The sequence below is a fragment of the Schistocerca cancellata genome, chromosome 1 (genome assembly GCF_023864275.1).
Source record: "Schistocerca cancellata isolate TAMUIC-IGC-003103 chromosome 1, iqSchCanc2.1, whole genome shotgun sequence".
In the NCBI taxonomy this organism is placed as follows: domain Eukaryota; kingdom Metazoa; phylum Arthropoda; class Insecta; order Orthoptera; family Acrididae; genus Schistocerca; species Schistocerca cancellata.
The window spans coordinates 669,809,078-669,827,331 of record NC_064626.1 but is presented as its reverse complement, the minus strand read 5'-3'; the positions used below and the strand labels follow the sequence as shown (position 1 = coordinate 669,827,331).

At 36.2% G+C, this 18,254-nt stretch overlaps 1 protein-coding gene across 1 annotated transcript in view; it reads right to left on the bottom strand.

The window, feature by feature from the left end:
• The window catches only part of LOC126183845 (ionotropic receptor 25a), a 442,093-nt gene that overhangs the window by 347,809 nt on the left and 76,030 nt on the right, over positions 1-18,254 (bottom strand). Inside the window, exon 3 of the mRNA XM_049926116.1 lies at positions 13,363-13,506. Coding sequence (XP_049782073.1) covers positions 13,363-13,506 — 144 coding nt within the window. The remainder of the gene's footprint in view (positions 1-13,362; positions 13,507-18,254) is intronic.

Here is an 18,254-nt window from a genome sequence, read left to right as displayed (position 1 = left end):
AAAATTCATGAATTGTATTAACAGAATTTCCATAGCTATTCTGTCTTTCCCTCTTAAAAGCTGTGTTTGCTAGTGTAATGCAGATGCACTGGCGGTTTTTGCTTGTGGTGAAGGTCTTCACAATCAACCTATGTAAATCATCCTTGACAAAATGTTCATATTGGCAATCAATAATCCTTTTAGCATATCTATTTTGCCAGAGCAAAAATAGTCTTTATTTATTGGAACTATGTTATTTCTGTCTACTTCATGCAAGAGTGCCACACTCCTATGTACAGCATGCCACACTCCTACGTGCAGAACAGTGTGAAGTATCCAATTTGTCATTGTGTTCCAACAGATATATAATAGACAACATATTGTTTGCTCACCCAGAGTAATTTCTGCACAACTGTTATTACCATATCATGCAAATTGAGAGTTAATGAATGTGTACACAAATTGTTCAGTTCCACCTTCTCGATTACAAACCTTACAACAAAGTGTCATCTCCAGTGATTGTTACCAGGTAGAACAATGGCTCACTGAGTTTAATAGTGTTCTGTGAAAAATCAATTTTTGTGTTACGTTTATTCAGAAAATCCAGCTGCAGGATTGCAGCGTATCCTCAGCAGCATGGAGGAATACTTCCATATCCATATATTGCCAAAAATTCCTTGTTCCACTACAGAAATTGAGCAATCTTGTCCCAAATGATGGCACATCAATGTCCCCCTCTGCATCTACTGTAGATGATGGAAAATTCAGTCTGTTCCTACCCAAAAGGCCCAGACAAGTCATCAACACATGAGCCACTCTGTTCACAAAAAAGTTATGCTCCATTCCCTTCACCACACCCATCTAGCAACACTTCACTTCTGTGCAGGCCCTTTTAACATTATGTCTTACTATGAATACCATCTGGTAGCTGAGGCATTCCCATCCTTATAATGATGCCATCTACTTTGCTTTGCCCCACCAACCTGCACTCATAGCTTTGTGGATAGTAGCACTATATCTGAGTGTGGTCTACACATCAACATCCATAGCACTTCTGAGGAAAAACCTCTCCATTAACCCTGTATCTAAGTCACTATGTCTACTTCCTCTATTTGCATAACAATTTTAATTGCACTAGCCAAATACTTTTGATTCTCCATCCATTCCCTCCTTGACAAATAGCGTGGGAGTAATAAAGGGATATCCTTTTGTGGAACTACCAATTGTAAGTGTAAAGATAAAGGAGATACAGGTAAGCAAAGCAAATTGGTAAAATCTCAGGTACTTTAACCTTGAACATGGATGCTTAGTGATCCCTAGTGTGAAAGAAAATGTACACTATGTTTGCCAGTTCGTACAACTCTATAATTGTGCTTTGTTTGTCAGGAACGTAGTATGCAAGATGTTATGATTTCTAAAGTTCTGTCTTATCTTCTTCTTCTTCTTCTTCGCAGATGGATCACTTAGGACAATGTGTAATCAACATTTGTTGGCCTTCCTTCATATACAATGAATGGACTAGTTTTCAATGTGCAGACCACATATGTTGGCTAGTTTTTCTCTCTTCTTCCTCAAAACCCCATGTGTTTGTGATTTTTCTGATTTCATTTCTGTCATGTAGATTTGGAGACCCTAATTCTCTCAGGTCTTTTTCTGTCTGTTTATACCAGTTTGGTCTTGTAGTTTTGTTCTTTAAAAATGTATGGATTTTGTGCACTAACCTGAAGCCATTCTTTCTAAATGCCCCATGAATTGGATTCTTCTCAGGCACATTGTGTCTGTTATTTTGGAGATATTTTTATATATTTCTGCATTTGGTTTTGGATAATGCACACCATCTTTAGTTCTTGGTCCTAGGATTTCCTCATTATTTTAAGTTCTTTCACATCTAATTCCCCTTTTAGTGTTATGTGTTGAAGATTTAGTGTCTCAGATGTGTAGAGAGCTTCGGGTTTAATTACAGTTGTGTAGTGTCATATTTTGCAGTTCCACTAGAGACTCTTTTTGTTGTAAACGTTTTTTGTTAACTGAAATGCCATCTTCATTTTCTGGACTCTTTATCTGATAGATTTCTTTTCATTACAATTTTCTGCAATCCATTCACCTAAATATTTAAATTCTTTTACTTGAGAAATGTAGTTATTACCAGTTCTGAGATCAGAAGGTGCATCTTTGATGTCAGTCAAAAATTTTGTTTTTTCAAAAGATATTTCTAATCAAATTTTTGCTGCCCGCTCTTGCAATAATTCTAGCTGTTTCTGTGCATTGGTAATGTCTTGGGTGATCAGTGCCATGTCATCAGCAAATGCTAAACAGTCTAAATCTATGCCCTTACATTTTGGTCCCAGTCTGTGTGCTGGTGCACCTGCTTTTCTTCATTCTCAAACAACTTTTTGAAGAGCACAACTGAAGAGCACTGGGGACAGCCCATCCCCTTGTCATACTCCTGCGTCTATTTCAAATTCTGTGCTCAATTCTCCCATACATTTTTCTTTGGATTTGGTCTCTGTAAGTGTTTCTTTTATGATGTCTTTTGTCTTTGGATCTAGTCCACATTCTGCTCACACTTCAAAAAGGGATTCTCGGTCTGTACTGTCATATGCTTTTTCAAAGTCGACAAATGTGATGACACAACTTTTGTTTGAAGTACTATGCAAATATTCCATTGAATTTTTGAAGTTAAGGATTTGTTCTACACATGATCGACTTGTTCTAAATCCACCTTGGTATTTGCCTAGTTTTCAATCCAGCTGAGGTTCTGCTCTGTTTAGTAGGGCTAAAGACACAATTTTGTATGTTATTGACAATAACGAGATCCCATGATAATCTTTGGGATCTGTTTTACTTCCTTTTTTATACAGAGGATGTATGATTGCTGTCTTCTAATCTGTGGGGATTTTTTTCAGTTTTACCAGATACCTACAATTTCTTTGAGGTTTGCAATAAGATTTTCTCCTGCACTTTTCCATTATCCTGTGGTTATTTGGTCTTCTCCTGATGCTTATCTTATTTTGCTGTCTTATCTGTTGACTGAGTTTAAATCTATGACACAATGTACTTGCACATTCATAGAACTATACTATTATGTTTTGTAATACATCTGTGCTTAAGAATTTGTTACATACATACCATGATACTAAATGAGTAGAACCTATTAGCCACTAACACCCTATCTTATTCTATAATTTGCTCCTGTGAATGTGTACATGTTATGCAGGTCTTGAAGTCACTCACATCCATCTAGAATGCATTTACTGAGGTTAACGAAGGCAATGTTGGCCTGACGTACTCGAAGATGCCCTTTAGCTACACTGTCTAAAGGATCATCCTAAGAAATATCAAATTAAGATCAGTCTGAAGACAACTAAATAAGGTGAAAAGTGTACTTGATAAATAAAAAAAACTAAAATTGCAACCAAGACTGTTTTCAACTAATACTTTATTCATTTTGTAATGTCAAAACATTTTTTGCTGGTCAGTGTGCTTTGGATTCATGGGTCGATCCCCACATCGTAAGCTTAGGTCCTAATATTTTTTCATTATTTTCCCCTTTCATGGATCAACATATCCTTAAATACTGTGGTTGATGTGGCTGATTGATTTTGTGTTATCTGTACCCGTCATTTTGAGTTTTTCGAGTTGGCTCACTCTTCGTACATTTAGACTCTGAATTTTTTTTTCTCTTTGCTTTTGAAGAGGTAAACTTGCTATTTTTAATTCTAGTAATTTACATTGTCTCTGCACTTATTTCTATAATTTTAGTGTTGTAATATTGACTTCGTATCATTTGCTTTGTGACAGAATGTTCCACAGGTCTGAAAATCTGAATGCTATGTCCTGATACATGAATATATTATGGCTTGTATAGTAGATATTTTTCTTATATTTTCTGTAATATGTTATGTATCAGATACTTCTATACATCTATATTCTACCTTTTGGCATCATTTTGTACACCATTTGGCAAACCTTGTAGTAAGTCACAAAATATTGTAAACACATTGTTTCCAAATTTTGTGAGAGGGATATTGTGAAGGGACATCCTCCTTTAGCATTACTTTTCTCAACAGAAGTAGTTGATACCAGGAATATTTTCGAATTTTGAACAGGTTGATATTATCTCAGTTGTTTTTCTAAAAAATTTCATATGATTTTGTACATGAGTTGTTATATTTCAAGCTAAAATCTATAACAAGAAATTACTTTATTTTCATTGTTACAATCGATATGTACTCGCTCTGTATGTACAGTTAAAATTATTTTTTTAGAAACATTCGAAATTACTAAATATTTGGTACGCTTAAAATTTCTATTATAATTACACAATCTGATACTGTTTATTATGTTTATTTCTGGATTCATGAATAAATTAATAGAATTTCATTTGTCAAGAAAATTTGTAAACTCTTTGGGATATTGTTATTACCACAGAGTGAGGAAGCAGTAGTAGGTATGCCTCTGATGTGACTGGACATGTTTTTGTATTTTGGAAGAACAATGTAATTTCAGCTTCATTAATGTGAAAATTTAAAATGAAAACAAAAATTTGCATAGGCATTCTTCAAAATTAAGTACATAATTTGGGACCATGAGAACCTAAAATGTCAAAAATTGCAGCTTCAAGAATCAGCCCCTAGACATGAAGAACTGGAGCCAACTACAAGAAAAGAAGTAAGTGTTCATTGTAAATCTTACTCCTCTCATATTTTTGAAAAAAGAGACTTTACCATCGACAATAGTAGTGACATCAACAAATTGTGAGAGGGTAGATTACAAAGTGCCCTCAGACACATGTGTAGTGCTCTGTGCTCTTTGCTCTGCCTGTTGCAGCATAATTGTATTTGTTTCCTCATTCTGCATTAACTCATATGCCTGTGTACTAATTTTTCTTATTCTATTTAAGAATGTTTTCACCAACTTGTTTAATTTCTGTTAAGTTGTTCCCTGAAGAATCTGGCACTATTCTGCTTGCAGCAATGCCTATAGTTATTCAAATGTGCATGCCTTACTCAACCCCTCATAAAACATTACAAATGGCTTTGCCTCACCCATCAATCATAACTCTGTCATGTGCAAATGTACTTCATCCAACTAATTATTGGACAAGAAGCATCATCCAGATTGTCGGTAAATGCTGACAAATCCTCTGTTGCTCCAGCTGAGAAAGGAGCCACTAGACTAGCTGCCATGGGATGCACAGAAGGAACAAATGCACTGAATGAAGCTTTTGCTCTGCCATCCCAACTTACTCACACTGCCTACATGCATTAGCAGTTGTTTAAGTGTCCACCTGCCACTGTAATATGGCATTCTTCACTCAGTTCAACCACCTGCTTTATCAAAGATTTGACTGATTATTGTATTGTCATTGCTCATGTTTCTATCACATATGCAACCTCTATCTATCAACAATACAAATTATCTAATTTACACCAAACATTAATGAAGCAAGGGCAGCTACCAAAACCACTCAAGCATAAGTACAAAAACAATGACATTAATCCTTAAGATGTATCATAACTCATCGAGACTTAGTACTGATGTGTCTCATGCCCGTAATGTCAGAAAGACCTATACATAGCTGCCACAGCCTGCATACTAGGTAATTCATGACCCACTAAATTACAATATTGGTGTCTCACCAACCATGAATTGTACTTACATACAATTTACTCTGAACTTTGGTAAATCCACTGGTGCCACAAGTTTCACAAATTATAACTTCATGTTCCTATGCCCATCACTCCTATCCACCATGGCTGCGTACTAAACAAATCACCAAGACCACAAAAATAAAAGCCTCATTGTCCAAAATTACACTGATGAACTGCAGACTGTAGCTGGAGACCTGGCCTTGGATCCTGCTGCAGACATCAGTGATGATTTCTCATGCCACTTATAGAGACCATTAGGGGGAGGGGGGAAGGGGGGGGGGGGATAGCAGGCCTCTACTGTTGGTGGTGAAAGTTGATAGAGGTCAGATGGTAAGTAGTCCACCACTCTGGATGAGGCAGAAGTGGAGAGGTGATTGAATGTCTGTTATCCACCAATATGCTGTCATAAAAAAAACCTGTTCTGTTTGCAAAGAGACTTGGCTATCAGTGGGCGGTTTGACAGCTGGAAGCACCATGCAGCTGGTGGGTGATAACGGCAGTGATTCTGCAAGGACACTGAATCCAGCACCACGTAGGGGCATGCGAAGTGGACTAAAGACTGCCTAGCTATACAGGATGGGGTAAGAGGAGGTGGACAGAATCACAACAGACATACATCATAAATGAGGTGGCTCACAGCAGCAGCAGTATCTTCTCACACTTCTAAAAGCAGGCAGCAAGGAGTATGCCCAGATGGGTGATGCTGGCTGACTGGCTGCAATGTCCTGCGCTTTAACTGTAGATCTCAAGGATAGGAGGTTGACGGAAGCTGAAGCAGGACCCAATGTGGTCTGTCAGTATCAGACTTGGCACAAGTTGCAGAGCTGCAAACAGCAGCAGCAGAGTCCAGTGGTGCTGTCTGGTTGTCATATATGGACACTCATAAATGATCATAGGTGTGGCTAACAGAACGAAATACCTTTGAGAAAAATGATGAGTATTTAAATGGACTTGATCCATCATTGTTTTGTTACAGCATCAGTTTCTATCATGTAAGCCACAACAAAACCATGGCTTGGTTGTGTGAAGTTATCAGGCTGCCATCACTGCTGAAACAGCTCTGGCTTTCTGCTGCATCAATCATCTTAAAACTCTGGTCCCTTGGCTAGCCCAGCTGTGTGGTAATTTCCCGACATTTTAGCAGCAGTTCTTGTTGTATCAGCAGCCAACTCCCCGATATAACAGCATCCAGCTGCCTCCAGTCTCACCTGCTTCTGTTGCTTCTTGTGTTAGATGTGGCATGTGCCTCAGTTTTACTCAGGTTGTGATGTTCGCCTGTTTTATTTCTTTGTTGATGGTCGTTAGTGTCGATGTACTGTGTTGTTATACTGGGTGAAAAAGCAGTTATATGGCCAGTTACTTACTGGCAAATTTTGATAAGCTTCATTAATAGGTTACAGGCAAACATCAGCATACTGCTACAATAAATACTTTACTGTTCGATATCTATGAGCAGTAAAAACTGAGCCACACACTTTACAGTTTTTGCAGAATAGTATGGTACATATTGAACAGATACTGTCATTGTTTTAACACACAGCCTATTTGTGTTATACTTATTTCATGGATGCATTGTTGTTGATCTAACCAATACGGGTTCCTCCTCTGAAACTCTTTGAATATGTCTGTTTGTGTCTGTATATGTGTGGATGGATATGTGTGTGTGTGTGTGTGTGTGTGAGTGTATACCCGTCCTTTTTTCCCCCTAAGGTAAGTCTTTCCACTCCCGGGATTGGAATGACTCCTTACCCTCTCCCTTAACACCCACATCCTTTCGTCTTTCCCTCTCCTTCCCTCTTTCCTGACGAAGCAACCGTTGGTTGCGAAAGCTACAATTTTGTGTGTCTATCGACGTGCCAGCGCTTTCGTTTGGTAAGTCACATCATCTTTGTTTTTTATATATATATGTCTGCTTGTGTCTGTGTATATGCGGATGGATATGTGTGTGTGTGTGTGTATACATGTCCTTTTTTCCCCCTAAGGTAAGTCTTTCCGCTCCCGGGATTGGAATGACTCCTTACCCCCTCCCTTAAGACCCAAATCCTTTTGTCTTTCCCTCTCCTTCCCTCTTTCCTGACGAGGCAACCGCTGGTTGCGAAAGCTAGAATTTTGTGTGTATGTTTGTGTTTGTTTGTGTGTCTATCGACCTGCCAGCGCTTTTGTTTGGTAAGTCTCATCATTTTTCTTTATATATATATATATATATATATTAAAAAACAAAGATGATGTGACTTACCAAACGAAAGCGCTGGCACGTCGATAGACACACAAACAAACACAAACATATACACAAAATTCTAGCTTTTGCAACCAACGGTTGCTTCGTCAGGAAAGAGGGAAGGAGAGGGAAAGACGAAAGGATGTGGGTTTTAAGGGAGAGGGTAAGGAGTCATTCCAATCCCAGGAGTGGAAAGACTTACCTTAGGGGGAAAAAATGACGAGTATACACTCGCACACACACACATATCCATCCACACATATACAGACACAAGCAGACATATTCAAAGGCCTTAATGTAATTATTACAGAGAGGAAGGTTTCAGCCAAAATTAAGAATTTCTCATATGCATTACGAGTTACTATAAACAAAACTGACAAAGCAAAAAGTGCTGCCATGCAGCACCAAAAGTACTGGAAGGCCTCAAATCAGTAACTACTAACTAGCAAGAATAAGTACAATATGTCTAGATGCAGATAGTCAAGGGCAAACCTTAGCTACTGAATTTTACTCTACAAGCAGTCACAAAATAACTAGCACAGTTAAACCAGCCATGAAATTTCGGGCAGTGACTTTATGAACCATGGTGAGATAACAGCATTAGCAAACAAAGATTTTTTTCAGGTTCTTGGTGGCAACAAATGACATAGGGCGAGACAAAGTAGAAGACCTAGTCATTTCAATCAAAATGACACTGAATGAGCTGAGAAGCTCAAATGTGATCATCATCTCCATTTCACGCTGTCATGACATACCAGGTTGGCTATATGTAAGTAAAGGGATGCAAAGTGCAAATCAAGAAATCCAAAACGTATGCACAAGTTTAAAAATTAACATTTGTTGACATTAGCTGAAAAGGACGTAGATTACACACAACCATGGTCTACATCTCAACAGATTAGGGTTGGACTCACTAATAACATATACTCAAGAAACAGTAAACAGTAAGTTAACAGTTGTAATGGAACTGACCAATAGAGCTCATTTTGTTACATATAGCAGTATAGATATTTCAAGTAGTGGACCTCACAATATATGAAGTACACGACTCCATGATACAGAAGACATTTTTGTGGAAATATAGTAATTCATTGTTTTGTCATCAAAGTTAAAGCCAAACAAACTATGTTGTCAATGTGCAAACATTAAAATCCGCTTAATTAAAAAGTAAATCAAACTTTTGTTCATTTAAGTCTCATATTTAAATTTGAACTATGTCAATGATCACTATCAAAAATGTTATTTATTTCACATTTAAATCTGAAGAAGTGACATAAGAACAGAACATAAAATCTACTTTCAAAAGTTTTGTAACTGTAGCTTTGATAATTGATGTATTGTATTATCATCTTTTGACTTGTGTGTATCACAGCTCTTGGTGTATCCAGGCAGAGAGTCACATGCCCCATTCTGCTGTGTGCTTAAGTACATCCACACCATGCCTCTTTCATCATGCTCAATCACAGATGCAAGGGAATAAAAGGGTATGCACAAAAATTTGTCAAAAGAACAAACCTCATTGTGCAAGCAGTCTACTATGAATCCCCTTCTTTGCTTGGGAGCTTGTGTTGAATTTATTGTGATGAAAAGGTAACAGAAAAAGAAAACGCAGGAGTGACTGTAGGTAAAGAAGTATATTAAACAGAAGTACAAGGAATACGAAGTGATGACAACATTTTGTCTGCAAATTATGACAACATTTTGTCTGCAAATTTCAAAGGGGGGCACAACAAGCTTTTAGATTTTCTACTTGGGAAACTGCAATGATAAGGCTGGCAATGAAATTTTGTTAGGTAGTAACTGGTGACATATATTCATTTGAATTATTTATTCCTCATTTCAAAATAATGCATTTCAATTCTATCAAATTTGTAACTTGTAATGTGGAATAAATCTAATTTTTTATTTGATTGTTTTTTATCCATGTTCACTGTAGGAAATGCCAAAGCTTGTAATTATTAGCATATTTTGTTTCTATACACATGTTACAATTTGTATCTAAGAGCAAAGCAAGCCCCTAGACAAAACAAAGCCAACGTAAAACATGTACATTTTCCACAAGATTCAACCAGAAACAACTTAAGTGAAGTGATTCTTTACTGTACAAACACAATTACTATGTACTACTGGTTTTTGCATTAATGTACTTAAGCAACAAATTCATCGTAATAGCGAATGTTGAAACATTGTGATTCTGACTATATTTCACCCACTAGAAAAAAAAAAGAGGCCATTCTCTCAAGGACAAAAATTACAAAGTCTTGCAAAAACAGTCATTAAATGCCATGCCTCTGAAGCAATAGATCTGCAAAACAATTGTGAAGTTTTGATAGGGCAATAAAATCCTCCACCAGTGCTACAAGGGCTGTCTGAAAAGTTCTTAGCCTCACCCAGAGATCACAGCACTACACACATGATATTTTACACCTTATGTTCATACAAATATTAGTTGAAACCATCTCAAATTGCGTTGACACCATCTCAAATTGCAAATCATTCCAGTCAGCTGCTGACTGTAGGCAGTTGTCTGAAGCAGTAGTGGAGACAAAAATAGAAAAACTGAGTGTCGTGCACTGATTTAATTCTTTGCAAAAGAAGGCTTAACACTGACCACAATTCAGTTATGTCTTATAAATACATATGGTGGCTGTTCACCTTCAGTTTCCACCATGAAAAAATGGGCAGCCAAGTTTACAGAATGTCAAATCAAACACCTTTCAGCCATCTAATTTACACATTGTGATTTTAATGGGCTACCAGTTTTGGTGATAAGTGATCTTTAGCCCCCTGGCCAATGTGTAGGAAGATACCAACTACGGTTCTGGTCAAAATAGGTGCCAGCATTCAGAGACTGTATCTGTAGATTTTTGATACAGTGATCACTTCAAATGTCACCTGCTGAACATTTGATTTGAACAGCTGAAGTCCCACAACCATCTCTGGAAAGATGGACATACAGAGGCCAAGTTTAAATGTGATCTTGAAAACATCCAACATGATCCATGTGAAGGAAGTCAAGAAAGTGTTCTGGATGAACACTACAGAAAGTATCCTATCTTATGGGGCTAAAGATCTACTTGGAGTAGTACCCACTACAATGATTAAGACACACAGTAGTTCAATAGATCATGTTACAACAAATTATGATCAAATCAACATCAGCAGACATCATAAAAGGTCACATATCAAATTATTTGTGTCATGCTAAAATGTAATACCAAATTCAAATCAAAGAGAAATATACAAGTACAACAGAACACTATCGCAAATCACATTGCCATGCACTGGAACACCGCTGAATGAAAAGTATTCACATTTGAACAGATTATATTGAAAAATAAAACTCCTTTGAAAACATAAATAGTCATTTTCACTATCAGGGGAGAACTTTTCAGACTGACAATGTACACTAGATAATGCCAGTGTATGTGAATCACATATGCCTAACACAGGCTTAAATTCACGCAAGCATAATATATACGTTTTGCATTGTGATGTACAAGGCACAGGAAACAAAATAGATACTTTTGAATCATTTAGAAAAAGATCGGTGCCACATGTTGTAGATGTTACAGAACACCAGAAATCAATATATTACATTCACTATTTCAAATGAGACAGCTGTAACCTAACTACATCTTACTGAAGAACAAACATTAAAGGTGGTGGTGCTGCCATTTACTTGAGTGTAATGAACCACCACAGGAAAAGTGCTGTGTGTGAAAAAATTTTGTGTTCACAAAGATTTCAGAATCACAGTTCTCACATTCATATTTTGCACTGCTCCTTTCTTTGTTATAGGTATGCATAGATCCTCCTTTCGAAATATTGATACTTTTCTGCAGTCACTTGATAGAGTTTTGAGTAAATTAATGTCACATTGTAGAAGTGTAAATATTCATACTTAGAGAGATCTAAACACCAACATTTTACAAATATAGCCTGAAATGCAAACATTTTACATATTGTATCCTGTCTTATGTGGGTAAAAATCTACTTGGATTAGTACCCAATACAACATAAAGGATTGTTGCATTATCTCAAGTACTGAAATTACAAGGAATAAATTATCCTTTTTATCTCCATATCTATTTATGTATTTGTTCTTGTAGACATTATGTAATATACATATGTGTCTAATGTGTACATATATATGTTGACAACACCAATACATTTCTTATTGTCTATAGATGGACAAATAAATTAATATTTTTCCTTAATGGCAAATAAATAAATAATTGCAATTTTCTCAAATTGGAAAGTTTCCATTCCTTAAAGTAATTCAAAGAATGATTATGTAGTGCATGAAACAATGATAGTGATGTACTAAGAGTTTATACATTTTTGTTTTAGAGGTAAAAGGAGTACAACAAAGATAAATTTTCTGTATGCAAGCTGGAAAAATACATATTACAATCAGAGGACTGCCAGACACATAAACTGAAAGGAAACATTTAATTTTAGCTTTTTATTTTTAAAAAAGTTTATCCATTGCATGGAAAGAACAAACATAAAGTTATTTATTTAGTTAGTTAGTAACATGTTCCATGGATCATTTTGCACAATAGATTGTAATGATGTGAAACAAATCATTATACATTCACATCACAAATTAAATAGCAGAAATTCTTCTACAGAATAGAAAGAGTTGTCAACGAGAAACTTTCTCAGTTTGTCTGGATATGTTACAACAATTTTTGATACCACAGATTGGTTAGCATGACCAAGAATGAAATGTTTACTTCATGTAAGATGGTGCACCACCCCACTACATGGCTGACATCCAAGATTCTCTCAGGGACCGCTTTCCAGGTCAATGGATTGGCCGTGGTGTGCCAGTAGCATGGCCCCCACATTCCCCAGTCTTGACACCACCTTATTTTTTATGGGGCTTGATCAAGGATATCATGTTTGTACCTCCTGTGCCAGCTCTCTACCTAAACTTAGAGCAAGAATTTACGCTGCCACTGAGCAAGTTACATCTGCAATGCTACAGTGAGTCTGGGAAGAAATTGACTTCCAATGGGATTTTTCAGGATAACCAATGGAAGCCACATACGACATCTTTAGTTTAAGGTTTTAAAAATAACTTGATGCGTTTCCCTACAAAATAACACTATACTGAGCTCTATATCTTATTCCAATAAATTGATACAAATTTTTAAGGTTGTAAAGTTCTTTTCGAAACATCCTGTATTTGTTCCATATCTAGATTAGATGATGTGAAAAGAAAAAAAGGCAGTCAGAAATAAAACAGTATACTTAACATCAACATCTAGCTGCTCTTTAAATCCAACTATTTTCTTGTCTTTGAAGAGAAACGAAAACAGAGCTACTTAAATACTGCTTTCCTTCAGTTAGATAGAAAACTATAAATAATAAATAAAAGATACAGAGAATAACATACTCCTATTTGTTAGTAAGTCATTGAATTAATAACAATAAAGTTATAGGTTCCAATTTCATAAATAACATGAAAAATAAATTTTGGAATTTGTTAAGTATACTTACTAGAATCTATCAAAGATTCAACATCAGAGCCATTTGCTGTAGCCTTAAAAACGCCATCAAAAATCATCCCCTGTTTTGATAAGTCAGAAACAACTTGCTTAAGAGCTTTATCTGGAATCACATTCCTGTCATCATTTACATGGACTGAAAATGAACAAAATTTGTGTACATGTTTTGATGCAATATTTGTTGTTTAAACAGAATAGACTAAAAGAAATGGTTTGCATTTTACAGCTATATGTTAGATATGCATAATTTCTCTATTACTATGTAAATATAAATGTTATGTAGTAATAAAACAAAATTTCAGATTTTCAATGCCCGTGAACCCAAATTACTTTTTAAGTAAGCTTTAATTACACCACTATAAATAATACAAGTATATTCCATACTGGTAGAATATGTAGCACTCAGTTTCCAAAATAAAAATAAAATAGTTATCTTTTCAAAGCTTAATACCATAGTTTGTTAAAAATTATATAATTAGTTTTACAATTACCGTTTATGCATCATATAACTTTTGTGATGACAATTTTATTAGAAATTGTGTAGTATGTTGATCACTGAACAATCTGCATGTAATGCAAAACTGTTGGACTTATTTAGTCTTACTGTGTATTGGAAGGGAATTGTTTGAAGTCATAAGAAACAATTATGTTTATGATCACAGATAAACTGACAGAAACACAAGCATCAAAAGAGAACAGTCTACAGTAATCCTGAAAGGAAACCAAATACTTTTGTGATCGTTCACGGAACAAAAAGAAATTCTGGTCATATGTAAAGGTTGTTAGCGGCACCAAAGCTGTGTACAGTCCCCAGTGAAAGAGACAGGAACTAAAAAAGAGGGTAGCAAAGTAAGAGCTGAAATGCTTAACTTTGTTTTCAAATGTTCCTTTACAAAGGAAAATCCAGGAGAATCGTCCCAATTTAATCCTCATACCACCGAAAAGATGAATGAAATAAGTTTTAGTATTACTGGTGTTGAGAAACAGCTGAAATTGTTAAAAATGTCCCAGGGCTCGATGGAATCCCTGTCAGATTCTATATTGAATCTGCTGCTGAGTTTGCCCCTCTTCTAACTATAATCTATTGTAGATCCCTTGAACAGAAAACCAGGCCCAGTTCTTGGAAAAAGGCACAGGCCACACCCATCTAAATGAAGGGTAGCAGAAGTGATCCACAAAACTACCATCCAATATCCTTGACATAGATTTGGTGTAGAATCTTATAACATATGCTGAGCTCAAACATAATGAGGTATCTTCTACAGAATGCCAACCAGCATGGATTTCGAAAACATTAATCTAATGAAACCCAACTCGCACTTTTGTCACATGGCATACTGAATGTTTTGGATCAAGGAAATAATGTAGATGATGTATTTCTTGATTTTCAAAAAGCATTTGACTCACTACCACACCTACAGTTATTGTCAAAAGTACAATCACATGGGGTATCAGGTGAAATTTGTGACTGGACTGAGGACTTTATGGTAGGGAGGATGCAGCATGTTATCTAGAATGACGAGACATTGTCACATGTATAAGTAACTTCTTATGTGCCCCATGGAAGTGTGTTAGGACCTTTGCTGTTCATGTTTTATATTAATGACCTTGCAGACAATATCAATAGTACAATCAGGCTTTTTGCAGATGATGCAGTTATTTATAATGAAGTACTATCTGAAAGAAGCTGCATAAATATTTAGTCAGATCTTGATAAGATTTTAAAGTGGTGCAGGAATGGGCAACTAGCTTTAAATGTTCAGAAATGTAAAATTTTGCACTTCACAAAATGAAAAATTCTAGTATCCTATGGCTATAATATCGATGAGTCACTGCTGGAATTGGTCAACTCATACAAATATCTGGTTGTATCACTTTGCAGTGGTATGAAATGGAATGATCACATAGGTTCAGTTGTGTGTAAAGTAGGTGGTAGACTTTGGTTTACAGGTAGAGTGCTGGAAGTGCAATCAGTCTACTAAGGTGATTGCTTACAAAAACACTCGTGTGACCAGTTGTAGAATATTGCACAAGTGTATGGGGCCTATACCAGATAGGACTAACAGGGGATATTGAATATAAATAGAGAAGAGCACCATAAATGGTCATAGCTTTGTGTAATCTTTTAAGAATTTTTCAAGAACCATCTTTAAATGATTACTCTAGGTATATACTATACCGTACTATGTATTGCTCACATACGGATTGTGAGTATAGGAATAATAACTGCATGCACAGAGGCATTCAAACAGTTATTCTTCCCATGATCCTTATGAGAGTAGAACAGGAAGACACCCTAATACTTGTACAATAGGGCTTACCCTCTGCCATGCACCTGAAAGTGATTTACAGAGTATATATGTATATGTAGATATTGCATGTTGATGAAGAAAGAAGAAAAAGTTGTAGCTGATCATAGTTCCCTGCATTTTATTTTCTCTGTCTGTTCTGCTGATTACCATCCATATCTTTCACTTCCTTCTTGTTCATATGATACAGAAGCTAGCCAGCTAGTTAACTACTTTGTACGAATGTGCACTAAAATTTTTCAGATAATTTAAAAGAAAGAATAGAAACTAACATGAACTTTGCACTTAGCAGAGAGTAAAGTTATATTAGCTAGAAACATGTACAACATCAATTTGAGGCATACAGGTTGGTCCAGAAAGCATAAGACTGTATGAAGTTTGGCATTTCATTTTTATATACAATCATGCATTTTTTGTGGGATGTCAAATATGCTGCAACAGAGGATTAATACAAGGAAATCACATTTTCCTTCCCTATTGTAACAACTACTTAACTCTTTACAATCCAATTTCCATACTCACTTCATTCTCCCCAACACTTATTTATTTTATGCAGATGAGGATTAAAGGGATTACAACTTTATTTTTATGGTTGTTTATAATTTTTTTCTGTGTGGTACTTCTTAAAACATTCTCCTAGTTGAAGTCTGTACTTCATCTTGCATGTTTTGCTGTAGAAAATTGTTTCTTTTCTTCTCCCTTTTGCCTTGCATTTGCTTCAAACCATGGGATCTTTCACTGATCCTTTCCCCAATTTTGCAGTATAAAATGCATCTTCCCACTTAGTCTCTCCTCAGAGTCAGACAATGATAGTCTTCCTCTCTTCTTTGAATCGGTATTTCTCACTCACTGATTAGCTATCTGATTAGACTCCTTCTCTAGGAAAGATGAGTCTGCACTTGTTCTCCACATACATATTTGTCTGCTGAGTAAAAAGTCTACCTGATCACTATAGCAACTTCAGTCATCCAGGAGAATAATTTTTTCTGCCACTTGTATATTTGTATAATAAAAGCCACAGCAACTGCAGTACTGATTCTACCTGTCTACTCCATCCACAAACTTAGTGTATTCCAAAGAAACAGCGGGAACTGCACAAGCTCTTTCTTCCTGCAATCAGTGATCAATTGGGTTTGAGGGCAAAAGTTTCTACCCAACTCTAACCAGCATTATCACTAAACTCTTGTCATGTAATGAAAGATACATAATTTTCATATTACTTTTATAGGCACATAACTCACATTCAATAAGTTTTGTCTTCTTCAAATCACATGGGAAATCCTTCCTATAAGGTATAACTGCAATTGTTAGAGGAAATTTCATTTTGTGCCATTTCTGAGTAAGTTGAGGACTTGTGTACAACCTGTCAGTAAAGAAGTGATAGCCTGAACCACACACACAAGCTAGCAATTGCTGTGCCAAGTGAATCACCACTCAGGTTGCAAAAAGTAAATCTGTTGTCTTTCCATAATACGGTATGTGAGAAAAAACATAATAATTTTTTGAGGGAGATGATGGTGTTCATTCTAGCCAGTCTTCTATAACACAGTCAACTAATTTCACCTTCAAATTCAAGGCCACAATCAATACTAAACCAAGAAAAGCCTTTAACTCTTATAATGAAACATCTCTCCATGAGTGCCAAATTGAATGTTTTGTATGTGGAGTGATTTCCTGTTTCTTTTCTTTAGCATAAATATTTGTAGCATTCACAATTTCACTAATAAGACTGAAGAAGAGTTGGAAATATTCTAGTTTGTATTTTGATCAAACACCACGAGGAATGGTGAGACATTGCTGCGTAACAAAAGGAAAATTTATGAGATCATTGTCACCATCACGATAAACTTTCCCGATATTTACTACAGGTTGCACATTTTTCTCACTGGTAGATACTCATTCACTAGAATCACTTTCATCACTAAATTCAGCTTCATTCTCAGTGTCTTTGAGTAGCCACCAGCCAATATCATCACTTACACGTTTTCTACCAGCCATTATCCTACTAGAAACATGTGAATTCAACATGCTTTGAGTTGTCAGATGTACATACTAAGTGCTGCCATGCAGCTAACACATTCCAACAATGGACTGGACACAAGGCACAATAATGGTACCATGTTGGACATTGTCCGATAACAGAGCCATAATGGAAAACTATAACACTGGACGTAAGAATTTAATTCCCATGAACTTCATTAGAGATGGAGCTCCAACTCTCTTGGACAAGAATAGGCAGAAACTGAGTGTGGCATTACTCTACCCACAGCTGTGCAATGACCATATCTACGTATCATCTATCAAAACAAGCATAGTATTCATGCTAAGATCAGTTAACTCTGTAAAACACCCTGCAAATACCATTGATTAAAATTTTAGTTTATTATGTATGATGAAAGGACCCAACCAACCTCGGTTGGCTTGTGTGCCTGTACCATACAAACAGCCATACCACATCGAAGGGGGTATCTGTGGAGAGCTCAGACAAAGATGTGTTTTGGGGTGACTGCCTTTTCAATAATTGCTTAGCCTATAGTCTGGAGGGTTGATATGACCTTATAAGATCAGCCAATAT